Genomic DNA, 27185 nt, shown 5'->3' with positions numbered 1-27185 from the left:
GAGTCCATCTTTAAATCACGAGTGAGGTGAGGCACATTGAGTTAAAGTTTTAGAGCTCACTTACCAGTAGGAGGATCTAATTGTTTTGGATTTTTCTCCACATTTGGAATAAGAGTGTATCACCTTTCACAGACGTTATATATTTATTTGTGGATTCGTGTGTGATTACTACTTTGCTAAATTAGTATTTTTTGGTGGATGCCTTTTATTTTCACTCATGATTATTATTTGCTTTACTGCTATTGATTTTGTGACGGCAGCGCAACACATACACTATTTTTGTTCTTAGTTTTATACTATTGTGATTGAACACACAATAATTGTGATTGCAGCAGCTGGAATACTTTTTCACTTTTTACTTGGTACACATTTTTGGCAGCACACAAATTTTCTTTTGGTTAAATTATATCTACAGTTTGGTCTTCCCCACTGAGATCCCACCTCTGGCACACAGATCTTTCCCCACTGGAATCCCACCTCCAGCATATAGCTGTGCTTTCTCCCAGTGAGATCCCAAGTTCAGCACACAGTTTGGTCTTTCTTCATTGAGATCCCACCTCCAGCACACAGGTTGGTTTTTCCCCATTGGGATCCCACATCCAGCACATATGTTTGTCTTTCCCCCCAGAGATCCCACTTTCAGCACACAGATTAGTCTTTTCCTTGTGAGATCCCACAACCCCTCAGCATCCTGTCCCAAGCAGACAGTATGTGATAACCCCTCAATGCCCAGCATTATCAATTCAGTCTCCAGGGATGTTTATTAACTCCTCAATACCCAGTACCCAGCTCAGCTCAGCTCAGCTCATGGTGGTCTTCTCTAGACTCACTCCCCCAGACCCAGTGGACAGAATGGAGGTGGAGTGGGAATCCTCCTATGCCCACAGAGCACCTGTCAGGTTCTTCACTCTCCTACCTCTCTTTCCCTCTCATCGCTTGAAGCTCACTGTGTACGTCTGTTTTCTCCAATTGCTTTAGGAATTAGTGTCATCTACCGGCCACCTGCATCGGGATCAACTTTCCTTGATGATTTCTCTGCCTGACTACTCTACTTTCTCTCTTCTGAAATTCCGACAATCATTCTTGGCAACTTCAACATCCCTGTTAATACTAACACAGCTGCTACTTATGAGCTTCTTAGTCTAGCCTCCTCATTTGACCTGAAGCAATGGGTACATGCTTCTAATCACTCTGAAGGCAACACCCTTGACCTTGTATTCTCCTACCTACGCACTCTGTCCAAGCTCTCCAACAATGCTTTTTGCTCTCTCTGATCACCATCTTATTAGTTTCACTCTCTCCCTGTCTTCCACCACCTCTCCTTCCAACCGTCTGACAATTACCCATGGAGACCTTCACCATTTTAACCTTTCTCTTCCCCACTCTGCTACTGATCACCTCTATGACAATGGCTCAGCCCTGTTCTGCCCCAATCCAGCCACTTCTGTCTACAATAGATCCCTGTTCTCCGCCCTGGATGAGCTTGCCCCTCACACTAAACACAGAATCAGGCCCTGACCCCCACAACCCTGGCAAACAGATAAAACCAGAAGTCTCAAACAATGCAGCCACTTCAACCAATATAAAAGTGCTCTTCAAAAATATAATTTTTGCCTCAACACTGCTAAGCACACCTATTTTATCATTCTCATTAACACCTTCTCATCCAGTCCCCATCAACTCTTCTCTAGCTTTAACCACTGTTTCCACCCACTAACTCCCTCATTGCCCAGGATATCACCAATCACTTAAAAAATAAGATCAATATAATTTGTGATGAAATCTCCACTCTACAGATAACTCCCCCACTTAACACCCCATATCCACAGATACCCAACACTACCCTTATTCAATCCTGCCACCACATACAAGGTTGATAAACTTTTTCCTAATGCCCTCCTAACCACCTGTCCCCTGGACCCTATTCCTTGGCAAATATTGCAGTCACCCTCTGGCTCTATCCTACACTCTCTAACTCACTTCTTTAATCTCTCCCTCTCCTCTGTCACCTTCCCCAACACTCTAAAACATGCACTAGTTACTTAAAAAGCCTTCCTTGGACCACACCAATCTTAACAACCTACGCCCCATCTCCTTGCTCCCCCTTTCCTCCAAACTCCTTCAACTCCTGTTCTACAATCAACTGATCGACCACCTCATTAATAATAACCTTCTCGATCCCCTTCAGTCTGTATTTCACCTGCAACACTCCACAGAAACTGCTCTCCTAAAACTCACAGACCATTTACTAATAGCAAAAACCAATGGACGTTATTCTGTACTTTTACTTATGGACCTTTTCGGCTGCCTTTGATATGGTTGACCACCCCCTCCTCAAAAAAAACTTTACTCCCTTGGTATCCATGGCTGTGCTCTTCATTGGTTCTCATCCTACCTATCCTAACATGCCTTCGTTGTCCCTTACAATTCTACTTCCTCCTCTCCTCTTCCTTTCTCCTTTGGGGTCCCCCCATGGTTCTGTTCTGGGACCTCTCCTATTCTCAATCTACACGTCCTCCCTGGGTCAGCTGATAGCCTCCCATGGCTTTCAATATAATTTCTGTACTGACGACACCCAAATCTATCTCTCTATCCCTCACAACATCAGTCTCCACATGCTTTACTAACTTACTAACCGACATATCAGTTTGGATGTCACACCACTTCCTCAAATTCAGTCTATCCAAAACCAAGCTCCTAATATTTTCTCCCTGACATGTCCCTTCCTCTGACTTCTCTGTCAAGATCAATGGCACAATCATCAACCCATCCCCGCATGCCAGGGTGCTAGGTGTAATCCTGGACTCTGAACACTTCTTTAGGCCCCACATCCAATCACTTTTCAAAGCCTGCCATCTCAACCTCCGCAACATGCTGTCAATCACAGTCAGTGAGCCAATGAGTAGATAGAGGGGGCTGGCCAAGCCTTGGCCCTTTGTCTGGGTGAATGGACACATGGAGCAGTGGGTTCCCCATAGCAAGCTGCTTGCTGGGGGGAACCTGACAAGAGGGAGGGGCCAGGAGCATCGGTGGGGGCCAGAGAAGAGGATCTGGGCTGCTCTGTGCAAAACCACTGCAGAAAGCAGGTAAATATGATGTTTTTTTTTTTAAAGTAAGCCTTTAATATTTCTTTAGTGCCTGTGTCTAATGTGCGCAGCATTGTCAAGACGTTGACACCACCATGGCACTGTAGCTAATCTCCCTGGACGCAGAAGAAAGAGAAAAGCTGTTCAAAGATTGCAACAAAGGATTATTTCAATGGTGGATAAAGAACCTCGAACAACTTCCAGACAATTTCAAGCTGACCTTCAGGCACAGGGTACAACTGTATTAGCTCGCACTATACAGTACTTCGCCATCTGAATGAAAAGGGATGTTATGATAGGAGACCCAGGAGGACCCCACTACTGACACAGAAGCATAAAGAAGACAGATTGGAGTTTGCCAAAACTTACCTGAGAAAGTCAAAATCCTTTTTGGAGAATATGCTGTGGAGAGACGAAACAAAATTACAGCTTTTTGGTAAAGCCCACCACTCTACTGTTTTCAGAAAAAGAAATGAGGCCCTTAAAGAAAATAATACAAAATATGGTGGATTTTCACTGGTGTTTTGGAGTTGCTTTCCTGTCAGAAAGTTGGGCCTCCGTCGGAGGTCATGGGTCTTACAGCAGGACAATGCCTCAAAGCACACATCGAAAAACACCCAGAAATGGTTTCAAACAAACGCTGTATAATACTGAACTGGACAGCAATGAGTGCAGATCACAATCCCATAAAGGACCTGTGGAGAGATCTCAAAATAGCAGTTGGGAAAAGGAACTCTTCCAATCTGAGAGACCCGTAGCAGTTGGTGACAGAAGAGTGGTCCAAAATTCCAGTAGAGAGGCGTAAGAAACTCATTGATGGTTATAGGGAGCAATTGAGTTCAGTTATTTTTTCCAAAGGGTGTGCTATCAAATATTAAATTGAAGTTGCCAATCATTTTGTCCAGTCCATTTTTGGGGTTTTATGTGGAATGTGTCAGATTTTTGTTTCTCTACTTTTTTGTGTCATACCACTACAAACAAAAGAACAGGAGCATGCCTCAACATTTGTAATTGCAACAATTTTCTGGGCGAAGTGGAGCATTATCTGACAGAAATGCGATGGTGCCAATATTTTTGGCAATGACTGTGTACCTAGATCATGGTTGAGGCTAAAACCATGATCCTGCTACTGTTTTCTTCAAGAAGCAATTTTCTTTCATGTAAAAGTGATCCGAGAGGCTATACAGCTGCTGGATCATTTATATGAGTGGAGGAAGGGGTCCCCCGCCTCTCTCCCCACAGCCACTGCCGTCTTTACTGGGCTCTCCTGTCCCATCAGGAATCCCGGTAAACATTCGAACGCCTCAACCGCATTCACTGAAAAGAGTGGCAGGAACGGAAGTTGCCGCCCCTCTCCTGTGATGTCAGAAACCAGAAGCGATGAGGATTTCACCACTTCTGGTTTTGATTCCTTGATTACTGGCCTATTACTGGCCAGTGAAGCAGCCAATCAGACCAATCTGTGTACAGCTGCACTGGAGGCCAAAGGAGAGTTATGGGGTCTCATAGACCCCAGATCTCTCTATTTAGAGGACCTGACACGGTCCAGTGTGCATCCATTGTGATAGCAATGAAGTTGAAAAAAAATGAAAGAAACAGTATTAAAAAATAAATAAATAATAATAAAAAAAAGATAAAGTGCTCCTGTCCCCCTGTGTTTACACGCAAATGTGAATGTGCTCATAAGTCCAGGACCCATATGTAAATGCCAATTTCACCACACATGTGAGGTATTACTAGGAATGTCAGAGTGAGAGCAATAATTCTAGCACCAGACCTCCCGTGTAATTCTATACTGGTAACCTGTAAAGGATTTTAAAGCATCACCTATGGATTCCATAGTTTATCGCCATTCTACTGACACAATCAATTTTAAAGCATTACATGCTTGGTATCTATTTGGCATAACATCATCTTTTATATTTTACCACAAAATTGAGTATTATATTTTTTGTGTTCATGAAAGTTCATTAAAGTGTACTTTTTTTTAAATTGGGTTTTAAAAACTACTGTGCAAATATTATGCAACATAAAAAATTACAACACCCAACCTTTTATCCTCTGCTTTAAAAAAAAAATATATATATATATATATATATATGTGTGTGTGCATATACTGTGTATATTTATATGTATAATGTTTGGTGGTTCTAAGTACTTTTCTAGCAAAAATTGCCGGTTAATTTACATGTATGAGAGAAATGTCAGAATTGGCCTGGGGTTCAAGTGGCTACATATGGCACACATGTGGTGTTATCACTTTGAAGGAGAATTTTTGCATGGATATAACAATTATACATGGACACTGTTTGATACATTTGCTTTGAGTTTGATAAGGGGATAGCGCTGTTTATGTTGTGATCAAATTGATTTTTGTAAAATCTTGTAAAATAGGAACATGTCCATTTTTGAAGGTTAATATTATATTTTTTTATGGTCACAAGCTTGATTACTTTCATTATTCAAGGTTATTATTATTATTATACAGGATTTATATAGTGCCAACGGTTTGCTCAGCGCTTTACATTATAGTGGGAGACAATACAGTAAGAATACAGTTCAAAGAGGGATTTGAGGGCCCTGCTCCTTGGAGCTTACAATCTAGGAGGGAGGGGTGAATGGTACAATAGGTAATAACTGTGGGGGATGGAGTGGTTGGAAGAGTAAAGGATTCCAGTATTAGCATAGGCTTCCCTAAAGAGACAGGTTTTCAGTGATCGCCTAAAAGTAAGTAGAGTAGGTGATAGTCTGATAGATTGGGGTAGGGAGTTCCAGAGGATGGGTGACGCCCTGGAGAAGTCTTGGAGACGAGCATGGGAGGAGGAGATAAGGGAGCTAGAGAGTAGGAGGTTTGCGAGGAGCAGAGTGTATGGTTTGGGTGATATTTAGAGGTAAGATCGGTTATGTAAATTGGGGCAGTGTTGTGAATGGCTTTATACAGTATGTCATTGTTAGTGTTTTGAATTTTATCCGTTGGGCAACTGGGAGCCAGTGGAGGGATTGGCAGAGAGGGGTGGCAGATACAGAACGGTTAGCGAGGTGGATGAGTCTGGCAGCAGCGTTCATGATAGACTGGAGGGGGGGTAGCCTGCGATGAGGTAGACCAATGAGGAGGGAGTTACAATAGTCGAGGCATGATATGACAAGGGAGTGAATAAGTTGCTTAGTGGTTTCCGGGGTTAGGAACGGGCGTATCTTGGAGAGGTTATCATTAATTATGTGGATATGTTTCTTTACTGTTATACAGGGTGTCCCTAAAGTCTGGACACATAGGTAATTGTCACTATATGTGCATGGCTTTTTTTTCAGGGAATAGGTGCAGGAACTACCCCCTTCTGAGTCACCCTTGTCTCTGCCCCCTACCCAGCTCCGAAAACAGTCTGTGGTTCCACCTCCTACCCCCCTCCCAGTACTGCCCCTTTTAGAGAATACAGAACCAAGTATCATATTGTGGTACCAAGTAATTTTTAATTTGTAATGATAAGAAGAAAAGCAGTAAAATAGATCCCTTGAAGCCAATAACAATATACCCCTCCAGCAACAATAGAGTTCCCCCAGCAACAATAGACTCCCACCAACAACAACAGATCTCTAAATCCTCCAGCAGCCAGCAATAAAAGACCCCTCCCTCAACAGCAGATCCCCCCCAGCAACAAATAACACCTGTTTAAAAATAGACCCCCTCCAGAAACAATAGATCCACTAGCAGCAAGTATCAATACCCTCCAGCACACCGCATCACCCCTTGTGATCATATACATCCAGTGCTTGAGGTGCTGGAACTAAGATTCCCCACATTCTCACTGAAAAAGCCCTGTACTGTATATGTGTATATATATATATATATATATATATATATATATGTATCATAAATTACTACACAGTATAAGCTCACAGACCTTAACCCCCATTGTCTTCTTTTTTTTGGATATGCTAAAGGAGAAGGTGTACTCAATGAAAATCACAGATAAGAATTACCTGAAGGAACATGTCATGAACGAATGTGTTCAGATTGATGTAAATGTGGAGTAACTGCATTGGGTTCATGTGAATCGTGCAAAGCACGTGGAACTTTGCATCAAAAATGGTGGAAATCACACTGAAGATGTTATTGATTAATATTCCAATTAAATAAAATATTGAAAAATGTATTGAAATTGTATTGAAAGTATACATTTTGCCTATGTGTCTAGACTTTAGGGACACCCTGAAGATCGTCCCTACGATCAATACAAGCCCTATGCAAGGTCCCTGCAGCAGTATGTTGTCTCTTGTTTCTTTTTAAAATCTTTTATGCTGTCTCACTTTAAGTTCACTACTGTTTGACTTTTTTCACTAGAGATCCCATTCGGCCTTTTCCTTGATGAATGAAGATGTAGCAAGTAGCAACACAATAGGAAAATCCAGTACACCAGAATCATGGTGTCAGCCACAAAGGAGTCACAAGAGAAGACTGAAAGAGCACAGACCTTCTGCGTTGCCAAGCTGGAAAAGTGTGGACAGTCTATATGATTCAAGTAATCTTTGTTTGTGTTCTTGATACATTGACAGATTTTGCTCTTTTAAAGTGAAAACTGACAAAGTAATTATATGGTTAAGAACTCCAGAGAAAAAAAAAAGTTACCTTTGCAGTTGGTCTTCCTCCATATTACAAGAGTTAGCTACTTATTTTGACTGGGAATGAAGAAGAAAGGTTATATACTTACCTTATTCTTCTTTCTCACAGTCTGTAAGACTGGTCCTCCAAAGCTATTTCTCTTTTCTGCCTGCCTAGCTCACTGACATCATCCTGTACAAAGCAAGACTGCTGGTCCTGTATTGTACATGAGGTCACTAAGGACCTACCTACAACCCAGTATGTGGACAGTAGAAAAGAATATTGGCTGCTGAGAAACTCCAGAGAAAAAAAAAAGTTACCTTTGCAGTTGGTCTTCCTCCATATTACAAGAGTTACCGGTAGCTACTTATTTTGACTGGGAATGAAGAAAAAAGGTGATATACTTACCTTATTCTTCTTTACCACAGGTTGTAAGACTGGTCCTCCAAAGCTATTTCTCTTTTCTGCCTGCCTAGCTTCGATGACATCATCCTGTACAAAGCAAGACTGCTGGTCCTGTATTGTACATGAGGTCACTAAGGGCCCACCTACAACCCAGTATGTTGGACAGTGGAAAAGAGTATTGGCTGCTGAGAAACAATGCTGGTATTTTATCTTTTTCATTATCACCTAGGCAAAACAAGCAGTTAAGCTTTACAATGCTGAGGAGGACCCGCTGCAAGTGTAATGGCTTTTTTAATTCTTTTATTCTTCTTGGTTTGTATGCATAGCTGTGCCAGATTTTGCATGCTTCAGTTTTAGTAAATCTCCCCAAAAGCTCAGCCCAGGTACACTGAAACAAACATTCCTCAGTTACACTTCATGACCACTCCAACTATTCATGGCAACACCTTTTAATATTAAACTTTTCCTTTCTTGAGGTATCCTAGGCTTCCTTTTACATTTTCTCTGTCAATTTCCATAAGTATACATGTATCTACTGAGATAAATAGACTAGCCTAAAATGAACACACACACAGTGGAACAAATAGACAATGAATTTTGCTAAATTCCCCTTTTTCATCTAATAATAAGGTTTTCATGAGCAAAATTTATCTTGCTCTTTATTAATTTGTTCATGGAAATAAACCTAAGGAAACCACATTGTCTTCAAGAGTGTCAACCCCCCCCCCCCCACACACACACACACACACACACCTATGTGACAACATCTGGATTTTTTATTTCACTGCTCAAGCTCTTGATATACTATGGCAAGGCGAGGAAATTTTTTTTTATTCTTATAACCAGAAGTTCAGAGCATTTCTCTGGGGTCCAGCAACAGATCATGGGTGAGTGTTGTGGAAGGTGCATAGGGCTACTTACTTTTCTAATATGTCCATCTTTCTTAGTACCAGCATGGTACGCATTCAAATGTTAAAACTTCAGGAGATGTACTAAAACTGGTGCACTCAGAATCTGGCGCAGCTGTGCATAGTAACCAATCAGCTTCTACCTGCTATAGCTGCTGGCAGTGATCTCATGCAAAAATATCAGACAGACAGTTGATGGATCCACTTCAGTACAACCAGCAAGCACATAGATGAATCGAATATTGGCTGGTCCATGCTGAATCGGCTGAGATTTAGACCATCTATGGTCTGCTAAAAGCGGAGTTCCAGCCATATTTGTGTGTATTAAAAGTCAGCGGCTACAAACACTGTAGTTGCTGACTTTTAATAAACACACACTTACCTGTCCCAGAGTCCAGCAAAGTTCTAACCTGTGCCGTCCCTTCTCCCCTTCTCTCCTCCACGGTGCCAGCATCTCAACTGTGGGCACCAGGCTGTGACAGCTTGTGGCTTCACAGACTAGTGCCAACTACGCATGAGCGCTGCACCTTCTAATTGGTCTGGCAGTCTCCTGGGACCTGTGAAAGTGTGGAAGTGAGGAGGGGCCTAACTTCTGGCTCACTTCACCACAGTGTCAAAAACAGGTATCCGCTCCGCCCTAAAAGGTGCCAAATATAGCAGTGGAGGGGGGAAGAGGCAAGTAAGTGGAGCTTCCACTTTTCAGTGGAACTCCACTTTAACTTTTAAAGAGAACACAATAGTCTCCCTGTTGATGGCTTCATCTTACTTTGTCCTCGGAGGGCATCATCCATAGTTAGCATCTTCTTCCTGGACTAAGATACCAGACCAGTGATGACACAGACATGGTGCCTGCATAGAAATAAATGTGTTGCCCCACACAGATCAGTCATCACTGCTTCCTCTCATCTTTTGAGTAATCAGAAAGATGTAGAAAGATATAAAGTAGTGACTACTTAAATAATACAAAATACAGATAATATTCTGTGTTGTATATATTAACACATCAGGGATTTACTCAATCAGACTAGCTACTTACCACTGAGAGGTTTTCTTTGAATAATTTCTCCCTAATTTTTAATTTTTTTTTCTATAGGTCCATCTCCAGTTCTGCAAAGTTCAGATGGCAATTGGGTAGCGCTACAAAGTATAACATTGCCTCCACCAAGATTGCTTGCTCAGCCAAAAAGTCAAGTGTTCAAATCTTTAGAGAATGAGTCAACAGTAGTCTCAGCCTATGATGAGATGGGTTCAGACAGTGATGAAGAAGTGGACTGGAGTTTAGCACTCAATGCCTATCGACGGAGAACAAGACATTTGTCAGACGATTCGTGCTACACAGACTCTCAATATAACACAGAATGGGCATGTGGCAATGATTATTATCAGTCTGTAACTTCCCCATCATCTGGATTGTTTACAAATACCGAAACAATGTATTCTGACTCAGAAACCTCATCAGTGAACTCTTTGAAAGAGAATAGGTTGTCTGCCAAGTCCCTTAGGCCAAGTAGAAAAGTTCCTAGTGAGCAGACACATAAAGAACACATGTATGGAAAGATGGATATTAATTTTAACCCTCAGTCCATTAGTATGGAATACTCAGACAGCAGTGAACCTGAGAAAACTCCTGCTGATGTTGAGAAAAGATCAAGAAGATGGAGAAAAAGCAAAGTAGCCCTTGAAGAGATGGGAGAGGGGAGTAATAATGCAACAAGAGTGCAGAAAAGGACGACTCTGGGCACCAATAAGGTTTTTTTCTTTTAAACTTTAAAATATACTAAAAAGTATATACCAAATGGCATTTTCAGTTTTCATTGATTTGTTAGTACTAAAGATAACCTTCTATAGACAATGCTTAGATTTACTATGTCTTAATAGCAATGTATCTTAGTGAATTATTATATTAGACAGTCTTGTATTGCACATGGCACCTAATCAGAATCTTCTGTACTTTCTGCCATATTGTATACAGGAAAGGGGATCGGTTGTGGGCAATGCAGGCTACAAGATACAGTTCACCTTTCAGACACATTGCACATTAGGCTAATTGTGAATAACTAAAAGTGAGCAAAGATAGGTGCGAGTGGTAGGTGGACTATTTTTTATATGGATAGATAAAGTAAGCTGTTACCAATACTGCACGTTATCTCCCTGGGGAATTCAGATTGGACATATTGTTGGGTGAGTCTGGAAAGGACTTAGTGGACAGGCATAGCAATTACATTTTAGTGTTAATTGTGTTGTTAGTACTGAAGAATATTGTCCATAGACTATACTGTATATTTGGAATCACTTTAATTGAATCACTAAAGCCAAATAGGTTGTCCACTTTACAAGTGAAGTTGTACTTTGCCAGAGCTTAGTGCTTGTGCTGAAATATGATTGAAGGAAGGAAGTCAGCAAAGTTTACCTCATTCACTAAGCCCTGGGGGAAATTTTCATGCAAAGTGCAACTTGCAAAATAAACAATCTATTTGCCTTTATTAAATCAATCCCCATGTGTCTCATTTAGCAATTTACCTGAATGAATTACTGTATCACACTCTGGTTGCCAATACCACCCAATCAAAATCTTGCTCTTATTATGCCATACTCTGTGTGAGAAAGGGGATCTGCTTTTGGGCAACACACGCTACATGACAAAGTTCCCCTTTCAGACACATTGAATATCGTTAAATAAATATGAATATGATTAATTAAAAGTGGTCTATATAAGCAAATACAAAACATCCCAATGACAGATTTGTGATCATTGTTTTTCAGTTCCAAATTAAATTAAATAATTTTAACTGAAACTAACTGAAACTTTTTTTAATCTAAAAAATGTCATTTAAGTAGGAGCCAAGAAAACCAACTTTTAGACAGTTTTACTTCACAGTTTGTTACCTTGGTGAGTTATGCTGTCAGCATATTTGTTCTCCTAGAGAATTTAGCATTTTATCATCTTTATTTCACATATGCAAAAAAAAATATAATAAGTTGAGAGACGTTTAGTTTTCAGACTGCTTGAAATAATAAGGTTTTCACAATTGTGTTCAAAATATACTTATGCACTGACAGTCATGGTGGTAATTCTAAAAACTGTTTTTGGCTAGATCATTCAGTACAGGTGTGGTACAGGTGCAATATACTTCATGTGATGCATCCAGTAACTCAATCCATGAACTCAGTGTGAATAATGGGCAGTGCCCTCTTGCCAGTCCCTGTGGTACGACTGTAAACTCTCTCTGTAGAAGGCCCCCTCAGTCTCTCCAAAGAATGCCTCCAGAGATGCAGCAATGGGAAGCACAGGGTGAGAGGATGCTTTGGTCTCCATGCACCAACAGTGTAGATGCTGTCGCTGTGGTCTGTGCTGCCTTGGGTACCTCTAGTGGTCTGACCTCTCAGCAGTCTGGTGTTTTGCAGCAGATGTGCTCTCATCGGTTGCCTCAGGCACAAGAGGAAAAAAACACTTGGCCAGTCTTAGAAAAGCAGCTCCCCTGCTCCTCATGTTGTTCCCTGGGGATTTCAGTTTGCTATACCTCATATCAAATCAACAAATGGATAGGTGAGTCTGGTACACACCTAGTGGTCATAAAACATCTTGGAACCAGTTAGAGCATTGGGGGAAAGTTCCTTCATTTTTTTCTGGGATGCGATAAATGCAAATCCAGGACCTTTAGTTTAGTATTACTGGTGCTACTCCTTAAAGACAGCACGAGGCTTCAGAAGGTATATACATGGTGCTGGATGGAAGACTTGGCAGAACTAAGAAGGCTGTTTAGATGACTACAGGTTCTCTTCTAGGGAAGGGCTGCATTATAATGAGCTGAGTACAGCTCTGCAGGGGGAAAGAATAGTTAAAAGGTTGGAAAATATTTTAAACTAGTATATGAATTTAATATGAGGCAAGAATACAAAAAAGTAGAGAATGGGGCAGAATTGGGGGTTAGAATTGGAGGTTAAAAGGAGCACTATCTCAGAAAGCTGTTCCAATTTTGCTTTTTTGCATGGACGTGACACACCTGAATCCTATGGTTTCTGTGTGGTTCAATAGGCAATACTGTGTAGATGTGATTCACAATAATGCAATGTTGTACATTACTGTGCAGATATGTTATAATAAAGGGTGTATTTTAATAAATTACTTATTATGATCCTCAGCTCCATTTAGTGGCCATAATGCAATATTCTCCTATGTGTATATGGGGTTTTTAAGTGTGTTTACTGTCATATTGAACTCAGAGGCTGGTGATGAGATTACCATTTAAAGAATAAGTTCACTTTTATAGGAAAAAAATAAATGCACATATTTCTGCAGAAAAAAATGTGCATTGATTATTTTTTTCTGCAAGAGCATGGAAAGCATTGCACCTGCAATAAGTAGATCACAGGTGCAATATGGGCTCCTGCAGACATACCCACACCTCTGTACGGGCTTTCTGTTTGAAAGCCGGAGGACATGTCAGTGGACTACGAGAGCACTCATCACTGCTCCCTCAGTCCATTGAAACAAGTCTGGCAGATGGTACTTGTAGTTTATTAATTCATAGGATTCTGTGAATGAATGACATGGCTGAATCGGGAGAGCCCTGCACAGCTGCGCTCATTTTATGTGACAGTGGGTGCGGGAAGGGGAACCCCCACCTGCTGTCATGGGGAGGGGGAAGAGGGAGCTGGAACATGTTACAGGTTGTCAGGGATCCCCTCGATCCCCGCCGCGATGGTTCCGGTGCAGGCGCAGTATGCCGCCCTGTGCAGGGACACGAGCTCTAGGTCCGGGCCGGCCGCGGCGCGCTAGTTCGCGTATGCACAGTAGAAGCCACGGCCACCCGCTGGGCACCAATGGCAGCGCAGGGCGCGATATTTAAACGGCCCTGAGCTGTCATTTGGTGCCTTCTGGTCTTTCCTTGTCCTGCACCCTGCACCCTGTATCCTGAATCTGAACCTGTTTCCAAGCAAGTTGCTGACCCGGATTGAACCTGACCACTGCTGTATTCTCCTGCCCAGACCCTTGCTTTGCCTGACCTCTCTCCTGAATGCCCCCTATTGGATCTGACCTGCTGTTGCTGACCTGGCATGTGACCCGACTATTCTATGCCCGCTGCCTTGTACCATACCGTCCTCCCCGTTACCGACCCGGCTTGCCTGACTCTGCACTTGCTCAGCCATCCATCCATCCATCCATCCCTCTCAACGGGGTCTCCAGACCTCCTCATATCAGGCTCTCTCCCATGGGAGCCCCTGGCGAACACCCCTACCACTGACGGGTGTCCTCAGTAGGCACGACTTGGTCCCGGGGTACTCCAAGTCCATCCCCATCATCAGGGGCCCTGGTGAACAAGTACTCTGGGGCTTAGACTCCGTGCGCTGGGGACACCTGATTAGTGGAGTGCTAGTGGTGTCGCCGGGCGGTCCCTTACAGTACCAGAAGGCCATGACTGAGCCTAGAGGAGGGCCCTCCCCGCTGGAACAAATTTGCAGGCATCTATCTAACCTGACGCAGGCCGTAGCAGCCTTGCAGGATAAATGTATGCAGCTGGAGAACCACTTCCAGACCTGCTCCATATCTGACCCAGCCCCACAGGCCCTGGTTTCTGCACCCCCGGCTGCTCTTGAGCCAGTGTCAGGGGCCTCCGCCCCGCTACCTATGGCGGAACCCCGAGTACCCTTACCGGAGCGTTTCCACGGGGACCGCACACGCTTCAGGTCATTCCGTGAATCCTGCCTCCTATTTTTTTAACTTCAACCCTGTACCTTTTTGACTGAATCAGTGAAGGTGGGATTTATAATCTCACTGTTGCAGGGCGAACCCCAAGATTGGGCCCATCGGCTAAGGGGAAACAATGACCCACACCTAGGAAAAGTCAAGGATTTCTTTGAAGCGAAGGCCATCCTATATGATGACCCGCAGCGGGCAGCCTCTGCCGAAGCAATCTTATACACACTCCGACAGGGCCGAGGCAGAGGAATACGCCTCAGAATTTAGGCGTTGGATGGGGGACACTCGCTGGAACGAGTTTGCCTTGCTGCACCAGTTCCGCATTGGGGCTATCAGAACCCCTAAAGGATGAGCTGGCCCGGGTAGAGGTTCCCGAGTCATTAGAGGATCTAATTGCCCTGACGATAAAAATTGACCGACGACTGCGGGAACGCAGGTTTGAGAGGTCCGGCCAGGGTCGTAGAAACAACTGGGGTCCATTCCTAGGCCCCAGCCAACCACCCAGACCAAGTATCCAGAATCCACTTCCAGGAGATGTTCCAGAACCCATGCAACTAGGCCTGGCTCGGCCCAAATTATCGCCAGAAGAACACCAGCGGAGACGCTCTCAGAACCTCTGCCTCTACTGTGGGGAAGCCGGTCATATGGTACGATCCTGCCCTCAGAAAATGAGTAAGTGTACCTCTTTTTCTTCTTTGTCTATTGGCAACGTCAGTCCTTCCCAATACTTAGTTGTGCCCCTCTCCTTTCAGCTTCCAGAAAGGACCGTGGAAGTGACAGCCATAATTTATTCGGGGGCATGCAGTTGTTTTCTGGATTTAGACTTTGCTCGCCAGCAGAAAATTCCCCTCCAACCCAGAAAGAGGGGTTTAAACATATTTTTGGCCGATGGCTCCCAGATAAAATCAGGAGTGGTTAATCAGGAAACTCCCCCCATTGCCACTACCATTGCCAACCAACACCGGGAATTCCTCCACCTCGATGCCATTGCGTCACCTCTTTTCCCAGTCATTTTGGGGCTCCCTTGGTTACGGGCCCATAACCCCCAAATTGACTGGGAAACCGGGTCAATCTTGTTCCCTTCCCCATACTGTCAGGAACACTGTCGCACTTCAGGCCCGGCAGGCCCCCAGGTCCTCCTATGCTCTGAGGGGGACTCTGATCTGAAACAGGTTATTCCCACAGCATATCATGAATTCCTGGACGTGTTCAGTAAACGGGGAGCAGATACCCTGCCCCCCCACCGCCCGTATGACTGTCCCATCGACCTGTTACCCGGCTCTGAGATTCCTTTTGGGCGAATTTTTCCCTATCTGAACTTGAATTGGGGGCCTTAAAGGAATATATAGAGGACAGTCTCCAGAAGGGGTTCATCCATCCCTCCACTTCACCAGCAGGGGCGGGGATCTTCTTCGTGGAAAAAAAAGACAAGTCTCTGAGACCATGTATTGACTACCGGGAGCTGAACAGGGTCACAATTAAAAATCGTTACACATTACCGTTGGTGCCAGAGTTGTTTCAGAGCCTGAAGGCTGCGGTCATTTTTACTAAACTTGATCTAAGGGGGGCGTACAACCTAGTTCGCATAAGGGAGGGGGACGAGTGGAAAACGGCGTTCCGTACCCGGTTTGGGCACTTTGAATACCTGGTCATGCCATTTGGGTTGTGCAATGCACCAGCCACATTTCAACATTTTGTAAATGATATTTTCTGGGATTACCTGGACATTTTTGTTATCGTTTACCTAGACGATATACTAATTTTCTCATCCTCCCTGAAGGATCACAGGATACACGTGGCAAGGGTGTTGGGGCGTTTGCGTCAGCATGGGTTATACGCCAAGGCCGATAAGTGTTGCTTTGAGCAACCTAGCATTACGTTCCTGGGGTTGATTATCTCCACCGCGGGGGTCGCAATGGACCCTCGGAAAGTCTCTGCGATTTTGGAATGGCCGGTACCCGTGGACAAAAAGGGCGCCCAGCGGTTTATCGGTTTTGCAAATTTTACCGGAAGTTCATTAAGAACTTCTCGGGTCTGGTCTCCCCCATAACTCAGTTAACCAAGCTTGGAACCCGGTTCAGATGGACGCCGGAGGCTCAGGAAGCCTTTGAGGCCTTGAAGAAGCTCTTTACCTCGGCACCCATTCTGGGCCACCTGGACGCTGCCCTGCCATACATCTTGGAAGTAGACGCATCGGAGAATGCGGTGGGGTCCATCCTGTCCCAGTGAAAGGGCACCAAAGAATTACTCCATCCCGTAGCGTTCTTCTCGAGGAAACTTACCCCAGCCGAGAAGAATTACGATATCGGCGATCGGGAATTGTTGGCCATCAAAACAGCACTTGAAGAATGGAGGTCCCTGCTAGAAGGTGCCTCGCATCCCATCTTGATCTTCACAGATCACAAAAATCTCGAGTACCTGAGGACCGCCAAACGTTTATGCCCATGGCAGGCGAGATGGGCACTGTTCTTCTCCAGGTTCACTTTTCACATCACGTATAGGCCCGGATCTAAAAATACAAAACCCGATGCACTATCTCACATGTTTGAAGACTCCGAAGAAGAACCAGTACCTGATACTATTCTGTCTTCAGGAAATTTCTTGGCGCTCCAGGCGGACCTTCGGTCCAAGCTATTGGAGGCATCCACGGCCGCGTCAATCCCAGTTGGTGTTTCCCTCCAGAACAAGGGGGGACTCCTATGGAAAAATGGGTTGGTCATGGTCCCTGAAGAGGTCCAAACCCTTGTCCTGGGACATTGCCATGACCACCCGATGGCGGGACACTTTGGCCCAGCCAAGACCCTGGAACTTCTCTAACGCTCTTTTTGGTGGCCAAGTATGGCCAAGGATTGTAAACTCTATGTAAGATCCTGTACCATCTGCCAGAAAAACAAGCCGTCAAGGAACAAGGCTTGGGGACTGCTGCGGCCTTTGCCGATTCCTGAACGACCTTGGCAAAGGATCGCGATGGACTTTATAGTCGAGCTCCCACCGTCTCAAGAACACACCGCGATCTTTATGGTCATCGATCGATTATCAAAGATGGCTCACTTCGTACCATTAAGAAAGACTCCGTCTGCGTCCGAGACTGCGCGAATATTCATCCAGGAAATCGTAAGACTACATGGAGTCCCGGAGGACATCGTCTCTGATTGAGGGGTCCAATTCACATCTAGATTTTGGAGGGCCCTGTGCAAGGCCCTGGATATCAGGTTATCCCTCTCCTCTGCTTTCCACCCTCAGACCAACGGACAGATCGAGAGGACCAACCAGACCCTAGAACAATACTTGCGTTGCTACACGTCCTTCCTTCAGGATAACTGGTTACCACTTTTACCATTAGCGGAATTTGCTTATAACGCAAGCCAATCAGCAACAGGGCAATCTCCGTTCTTCTCTAACTACGGATTTCACCCTGTCTTCCTCCCTGATTTGGTGTCTGAATGCCCAGTCCCGGCAACACAAGACGCATTAACCTTCTTCTCCTCGAACAACAAAGTACTACAGGAAGCCATCGCTCGAGCCCAGGAGGACAACAAGAATGCGTTCAACAAGAAACGAAGGGGGGATCTGGTGCTGAAGCCTGGAGATAAGGTATGGTTGGCAACAACCAACTTGAGAATGCTTTGTCCCTCAATGAAATTGGGACCTAAATTCGTGGGGCCTTTTTGTGTGAAGCGAATGATCAACGAGGTAACATATGAACTTATCCTTCCTGAAACATTCAAAATTCATCCTGTTTTCCACGTGTCCTTACTTAAACCTGTGATCCCGGATGCCTTCCCAGAACGAGAATCCAGACCTCCGGAGGCCATAACGGTGGAGGGACAAGAAGAATTTGAGGTGGAAACGATCCTGAAGTGCTGAAGAAGGGGGGGCCAGACCCAATTTCTTATCAAATGGAAGGGCTATGGCCCCGAGGACAATTCTTGGGAACCAACCCATAATGTCCATGCACCCAGACTTGTCCGGAGGTTTCTTCGTGACCACCCGTGGTGGAGAGATCGGGTGGGCATCCGGAGGTTGCCCGTAGGGGGGGGGCATTGTCAGGGATCCCCTCGATCCCCGCCGCGATGGTCCCGGCGCAGGCGCAGTATGCCGCCCTGTGCAGGGACGCGAGCTCTAGGTCCGGGCCGGCCGCGGCACGCGAGTTCGCGCATGCGCAGTAGAAGCCGCGGCCACCCGCTGGGCACCAATGGCAGCGCAGGGCGCGATATTTAAACGGCCCTGAGCTGTCATTTGGTGCCTTCTGGTCTTTCCTTGTCCTGCACCCTGTATCCTGAATCTGAACCTGTTTCCAAGTAAGTTGCTGACCCGGATTGAACCTGACCACTGCTGTATTCTCCTGCTCAGACCCTTGCTTTGCCTGACCTCTCTCCTGAATGCCCCCTATTGGATCTGACCTGCTGTTGCTGACCTGGCGTGTGACCCGACTATTCTATGCCCGCTGCCTTGTACCGTACCGTCCTCCCCGTTACCGACCCGGCTTGCCTGACTCTGCACTTGCTCAGCCATCCATCCATCCATCCCTCTCAACGGGGTCTCCAGACCTCCTCATATCAGGCTCACTCCCGTGGGAGCCCCTGGCGAACACCCCTACCACTGACGGGTGTCCTCAGTAGGCACGACCTGGTCCCGGGGTACTCCAAGTCCATCCCCACCATCAGGGGCCCTGGTGAACAAGTACTCTACTGGTGTCGCCGGGCGGTCCCTTACACAGGTTCCATCTTAAATACAGGTGGATCATGTAACATGTTCTAAAGAAGAAGTTAGCATTGAATAAACTGGTTAAAAAAGACTTTGCCATTTGTTACTTTGTGCCTTTTTTTACACCAGCATTTTTTTTTTAAATGATGGACATCCAAACCAACGTTACTTTTTACATTTGGACTTATAAAGTCATATTGTTGTCAAGAATTGAAATAAGAATGCTTAATTATTATGACTTAGATAAAGATCAGATAAGCACATAGGGGTATATTTATGAAGCATGGAATCTGACATACACCAAGCATTTCTGATGGTGAATCTTTCAGGTGCTGGGACAGTGGTTGATTTATCACCAGTGAATGTTTGGGGAAAGTTGCTATAAACATGCCCTATCATGTACCAATCATACACTATGTCCTTGTTTTCTCACTAGATGGCGCTCATGTTGTTTAGTTGAGTCTTGCGCACACACACATCTGCAGAATCTGAGTATGAGGATTACAGAAATATTCTAAAACGCCATTCACTTTAACTGGGTGTAACTAAATGTTTCAGAAAGTGCAAGCCACTGGCTAATACAAAATATTGTTTTTTTTTTGTAAACAAATATTAGGAAAAACATTTACCCTTAATCATAAACCAGGATGAAAAGATTGATATAGCATCCTGGAGCCAGTCAATATACTCAGGACCAGGGGCAGACTGACCATTTGGAAACTCGGGCACTGCCCGAGGGCCCGGGGTCAGTAGGGGGCCCCATGAGATGCCCCTGGTACCTTTTTCATAGGCTTTTCTGCGTTTGGGCAAGGACACAGGGGACCCATGATCCCCTATTGCCCGGGGGCCCCATGAGTTGTCAGTCTGCCCCTGCTCAGGACCCAGCAAACTGGATCAGGATAAAAATGATGATAGTTGACAGCTATTGCTTGTGGATTCTGGTGCCGGGTTCCTGCTGCAGCTGTTTTTGGCATCTGAAACAAAATTTAAAGAAGCGTTTTCTTAGGCTCGGTTCACACTGCCGTGACTTGGGATCCAACTTGTAAGACTCCAAGTCTCAGGACATGTGAAATCCCATGTTAGTCAATGAGAGCTGTCCTAATTAGCACTACTGAAGTCGCTCCGACTTTAGAAACGGTTCCTGTACTACTTCAAAGTGACTTCTATCTGACTTGTGCCCATAGATGTTAATGGAAGTCGCCTCCAAGTCGGTTCCTCATTTATATTGATGTGATTTGGATCCAGGTGCGGACTGACCATTTGGAAACTCGAGCACTGCCCGAGGACCCGGGTCAGTAGGGGGCCCCATGAGATGCTAAGATAGTTATTAAAGAGGTTATTAAATACATTAACGTGTCACCCAATATATGGTCTCCATTCAGTAGCCAAAAGAGGCATACAAAAAAGGAGGGTTGTGAAAAGAGATTCACAGAAAAGCGGCTACATAATGAACAGAACGTGACACTAAGGGAATAATTTCCAAAAATTATGCTTTATTACACACAAATGAATATGACATATGGGCATTCGCCCTGGTTTACCATCACCTCAGTATGAGACAATACACACAGACCTAAAACCATTTAAAATGACACAAAAACCGGTCTAAATGTATGTGTAGCAGGGAAAATGGCTACATGAGTCTAGTGTCCCTGCAACACAAACACACAGGTGAACACTTCCCTAGGGAGGTGTATCCAAAAATTATGCCATGGGCATACCATAATAGAGGATATGAGGGATTAAACAGTAACCATAATGGCAAATCCCTATCAAGAAATCCAAAAAATTATGCTGTAGATATATATATCACATGTATGCAATGGAGCAAGCACAATATGCGTCAAAAAGGAGAGTAGCAGGCCTCAGGCCTGTATGAAGAAAGACATAAATGTCAAATATATTATACAATACATTCCTGTGCCGGCACACTCTAGATCAATGGGAGAAACTATGTCCAGTGAAAGTGACTCTGAAAATCTTGGAAAATCTGTTTCTTTTTTAGACCAACAAAATGGAGAACTTCCTCGTACCAATCAACTACAGATGGGAAGAGGATCCAAAAAGAAAGTAGAGGAATCCTTAAAAAACAAACATCAGGAGGACAAGGGCAGAACAAGAAGTCAGAGGAGGTAGCAGTAGAAAATATCCATGATAAAAAGGTAATCAATTTGGCTAATTTTCCACTCAAAAAAGAGCATATTTCTTTATTGAATAAAGGTATGTCCTTTTCACCAGTGACCCCCATGGACGAGTTTGAGGTATTTAAAGATGTTAACTTATTTTTAAGAAAGGTGTTCTTGAGAATGATACATGGTAATCCCACTATGTTGGAGGATATGGCCTCTGACTCATCCATGGAGGATCGCAAGATGTTGGATATGTTGATATCTCTCATAGAGGAAAATGAGGAGGGTGATGAAAGTGACACTGATCTTGATAATTGTAGTGATATAATTAGAAAGGTTGATCTGAACATTAGATCAACGAAAATGCCGAAAATTCGTTCCAATATGAGGATATCAACGTTTCTAGACTTTGTTGCTGATGATTTGAAAAATCTTGAGTGGAAAATGCCAATTGGTGATAACCTTACTAAAAAAGAAAGGAAAGCCCTTAAAGAACTAAAAGAGACCAAGGATATTGTTATTAAGAGAAGTGACAAAGGGGGTAATGTAGTGATTTTGAATGAACAAAACTATGTTAGGGAAGTGAAACGCTTATTGAGTGACTCATCCACGTATAGGAAAGTGACTACGAATCCTTTTCATATGGTGGCTAAAAAACTAAATTCCATCTTAACATTAGGAAAGGAAGCTGGTCTGTTAACTAGAAAGGAATATGAGTATTTGAGAACTGAAGAATTTAATCACCCTACTTTCTACATTATCCCCAAAATACACAAAAATCAGGAAAATCCTCCGGGTAGACCTATTGTTTCAGCCATTAATGGCCCCCTAGATAAAACAGGGAAATATATAGATTTGTTTCTTAAAGACATGGTCCCTAATCTCCCCTCCTATGTAAGGGATACTAAAGATGTGTTGGCGAAAATTGAGAATATGATTATCAATGATGATGCCATTCTAGTGGGAATAGATGTGGAATCACTTTACACCTCTATCCCACATGAATGTGGTGTGAGATCAGTCTCTTATTTTCTTGACAGAACATATCCTACGTCGGGGGGACAGAATGAGTTTATCAGTGAGCTATTGGAATTTGCATTAAAACATAATTTTTTCCAATTTAATAATACCTTTTATCAACAGACTAGGGGTACCAGTATGGGAGCACCGTGGGCTCCGGCCTATGCATGTCTCCATTTAGGGTTTTGGGAGGAGCGGGTTGTATTCAGATCATCAAGATTTCTTGCAAATGTCCAGATCTGGTTAAGATATATAGATGATGTGTTCCTTGTATGGCGAGGAACATCTGAGGAATTAAAATTGTTTTTGGGAGAGCTCAATCAGAACTCCTTTAACATTGGACTTACATATATATTTGATGAAAGATGTATCTCTTTTCTAGATCTGGAGATTAGAGTTGAAAATGGAAGACTTCTTACAAAGACATATAGAAAACCCACTGCCGCCAACACCCTATTAGAGGCAAGAAGTTATCATCCGCGTTCACTGATTTCAGGGATTCCAGTGGGACAGTTTTTGAGATGCCGGAGAAATTGTTCAAATATCAATGACTTTAGGATGGAGGCCCAGGACCTCTATAGAAGATTTAGGGAAAGAGGATATTCCCATTCTCAAATTAGAAATGCTCGGAGACGGGCATATCAAACTGAACGCGAGGATTTATTATCCTCAAAAAAGGATGTGAAGGCCAAGTTGAGTGATCAACCTGTTAGAATGATAACCCAATTTGGAGCCCAATGGCAAGATGTAAAATTGATATTAGAAAAACATTGGAAGATTTTGACTCAATGCCCCAGATTGAGTAAGATTGTAGGCGAACGCCCCCAGATGGTAGCGAGAAGAGCACCAAATCTTGGTGATCTTCTCATTCACTCAGATTATCAACCATTAAAACAAACAACATGGTTAAAATCACGTACTAAAGGGATTTTTAAATGTGGAAAATGTCAAATTTGCAAATATGTGGATCGTACGGATTCCTTTCATGATTCAGGAAATAATACTCATTATAAAATTCAGAGTCTCATAAATTGCTCTACAGTAAGAGTATTATACATCTTAACCTGCCCCTGTAAAAAGATGTATGTAGGTAAGACCAAAAGACAACTTAAAGTACGAATAGGTGAACATCTTAGAGATATTAGATCTAATGAACCTGATAGTAATCTTGCCCAACATTACGTTAAATATCATGGAGGCAAACTGGATGGTACGAAAGTGAAAGGTTTCTATGCACTGCACTTTCCACAGAGGAGAGGTGACTTTGACAGAGAACTGCTTAAAAAAGAAAAATATTGGATATATAAACTTGATACATTGCACCCTAAGGGGTTAAATGTGGAATGTGATCTCCAAGTATTTTTGGAAAAATAGCTATAGCCATGTACTTTATTATTGCCATGTGGTGGTTAATTTGTGGGATTTTTGTTTTCACTAATATTTCACTTAAATCCTTAAAAAGTATGTATGTATATGGAAACAACTAAAACAATATGGATGATCTCAAGTTATGAGTTTAAATATAGCTCCAAACCATATGTATCAGGACGGTATTTTGAGCTAATTTCTTTCTTTGTACCTTTTTTCTTTAATAATAATCATACCATAGGATGGATATTTTTTTAAAAATTGGGGTATTTCTGTTGAAGTGACCCTTAATGAGAATTTTCAGGTTATATTGCCATCTTGTGGTATATTATGGTAATTCAGAGGGGTTTTTTTGATAATTTGACTCAGTGGATAGACTTGTAGATTCTCTGATTAATATCGCCACCTTCTGGTTAGAATGTGATGGGTGCTTTAGTTGACGAATATATTTAATTCATGATTTTGTGATCAATATATGCATCGTCAAAATTGCTAAAGTCTCTCCCCTCTCTGTTGTCTCCGGATATCTGTTTTTTAATTATATTCAATAATGACCAGCAGCTGTGCTAAGTATTTAGCCCTTTCTTTCTTCCATTAGGAATAACTGCAGGTTGGCTTTTTGCATAAATGGGTGGGTCTTTACCCACTATAAATAGGAAATTGAAATGTGGTTGTTTCATTGGTCCTGACGAAGCTGAGTGAGATACGCCCATCGGCGAAACGCGTTGACGTCATACGTCAGATACGTCACTTCCGGTCATGCGCACTAGGTGGAACGCACGCTGACCCATTAGGAGGAAGCCATCTTCACAAGCCATGAGGCAAGCCTAAGCAGCACAAGCGCCGAGAAGGGGCTGGAACCCGCGGTATATCGGCGGATGTCAGCGGTGGTTCCTTGGCCGCCTTGGCCCTGTATGGCAGTACCTATGAAGGATTTCTCTTTCATTCCCGTTATCCATAGCACAGGTGGTGAGTGGATTGTTGCAGGACATTAGATATATGGTCCTCTGTGATCTATATGACCTATATATCTTCTATAGAGTGTGAGCTCTGTCAGTGACTTCCCACATATTGTTTGTTTCACTACAGGATGGGGACATCATGGTGCTTTGTATAGGAAACAAGATACACCATATATATTTCAACAGGCAGAAGAGTCTTTGGGATGTGTCTTGTTTTTTCCTACAAAAAGTGGTGTATAGTCCACATGTAGTGGTGAAGAAACCATTTCAAGCAGAGTGCTGCTGTGTGCATCTTTTCTTCCATCCTGGAAATAAATGGGGCATATTCCCATCCAAGAGCTCTAGGAAACAGCTATCTATATTACAGATGAATGGGCCCCAACCACTTGTGCCGGCACAGGAATGTATTGTATAATATATTTGACATTTATGTCTTTCTTCATACAGGCCTGAGGCCTGCTACTCTCCTTTTTGACGCATATTGTGCTTGCTCCATTGCATACATGTGATATATATATCTACAGCATAATTTTTTGGATTTCTTGATAGGGATTTGCCATTATGGTTACTGTTTAATCCCTCATATCCTCTATTATGGTATGCCCATGGCATAATTTTTGGATACACCTCCCCAGGGAAGTGTTCACCTGTGTGTTTGTGTTGCAGGGACACTAGACTCATGTAGCCATTTTCCCTGCTACACATACATTTAGACCGGTTTTTGTGTCATTTTAAATGGTTTTAGGTCTGTGTGTATTGTCTCATACTGAGGTGATGGTAAACCAGGGCGAATGCCCATATGTCATATTCATTTGTGTGTAATAAAGCATAATTTTTGGAAATTATTCCCTTAGTGTCACGTTCTGTTCATTATGTAGCCGCTTTTCTGTGAATCTCTTTTCACAACCCTCCTTTTTTGTAGGCCCCATGAGATGCCCCTGGTACCTTTTTCATAGACCATTTTACGTTTGGGCAAGGACACAGGGACCCCATGATCCCCTATTGCCTGGGGGCCCCATGAGTTGTCAGTCTGCCCCTGTTTGGATCCAACATTACAGGAAGATAAGAAAAGAAAACAAGAAAAGAAAGGGGCGCACAAGCCTTTCGCATTACCTCAATAAAAACTTTATTCGTAAAAAATAGTAGACGTATACTCACAAACGACAAATGTAAACAGGTATATCATGACCAACAATGGTCCATGGTTTGAAAAAGTGCATGAGTCCCACATGTGAAAAGGACACTTGTAAATGGCTGACGCGATCTCCTCTTCATCATAGCAATCAGGCAGGTATATTTTCTGATTGAGTTTTTTTTCAGAAAAGTATATCACATTTTGGCCACTAACTGACAATTATAGGAAGTCATAGTATCACAGAAAATACAGGGAAATTGTATGCACCCTGGACAATTGACTGTGACATTTGTCCAACAAATGTTTGTATGGGTTTAGACCCTTTAATGTTTTCCTAAGTAACAGTTAATTAACCCTAAATCCTAACCTTATGTTTAACCCCTTTAACCCTAACCTTAAAGAGGGGGGAGTGGGTATCTTGTTTTGACAGTTACCCACTCCCACTTCCAGTCGGATCGCTTTGGCAATCTGAGCGGAAGTTTGCTTCCCCCCTCTTATCCCCTGTAGCCTTCTGGGATTCATCAAAGGTCCAGGAGAAAGTGGGACTATTCACAGAGCGTAGCGTGACTCAAGCATGTACAGTGGGAAACCATTTGTGAAGCCGCAAAGCTTTACTTCTGGTTTTATCTTACTTAAGAAGCCTGTGTCTGGACTAAAAACCAATTGAAGAATTGGCTTGGGTGAGGACAGGGCTGGATCCCTGGACAGGTAAATGTCCTTATATTAATAGTCAGCAGATACAGTATTTGTATCTGCTGGCTTTTAGTTTTTTTTGGGGGAAGACTGGAGAACCGCTTTAACCCTAACACCTAATCCTAACCTCCTAACACTAATTTATTCTCTGCAATACAGCTATCGGCACCAAAGGACATTTTTTGGCACTCGGATCCCAGAGTTATAACCTCTTTGCCACAAACAACTGTTTTCTGACAACTGTCATTTTTTTATACAAGAATGCTACCTGTCTCCAGCGGTGTGTAACACATCATTTGGCATAGTTCAAGTCTATATCAACACAAAATGGATATTTCAGTATTGTATTATATTATATTATATTATATTATATTATATGGCGGCACAGTGGCTAAGTGGTTAGCACTTCTGCCTGGTAGAACTAAGGTCGCCGGTTCAAATCCCAACCACAGCACCACCTGCCTGGAGTTTGCA

General features: G+C 43.3%; 1 protein-coding gene across 1 annotated transcript in view; it reads left to right on the top strand.

The window, feature by feature from the left end:
* The window catches only part of MYRIP (myosin VIIA and Rab interacting protein), a 609431-nt gene that overhangs the window by 498308 nt on the left and 83938 nt on the right, over positions 1–27185 (top strand). Inside the window, 2 exon segments of the mRNA XM_089672529.1 lie at positions 7426–7603; positions 10090–10745. Of these exon segments, the coding sequence (XP_089528655.1) occupies positions 7426–7603; positions 10090–10745 (834 nt within the window).

Source organism: Staurois parvus, unplaced genomic scaffold (genome assembly GCF_062004578.1).
Source record: "Staurois parvus isolate SC_StPar_1 unplaced genomic scaffold, SC_StPar_1.0 ptg000130l, whole genome shotgun sequence".
Classification (NCBI taxonomy): domain Eukaryota; kingdom Metazoa; phylum Chordata; class Amphibia; order Anura; family Ranidae; genus Staurois; species Staurois parvus.
Note: the sequence above shows the minus strand (reverse complement) of the source record. Positions and strands in the feature narration are given on the sequence as shown.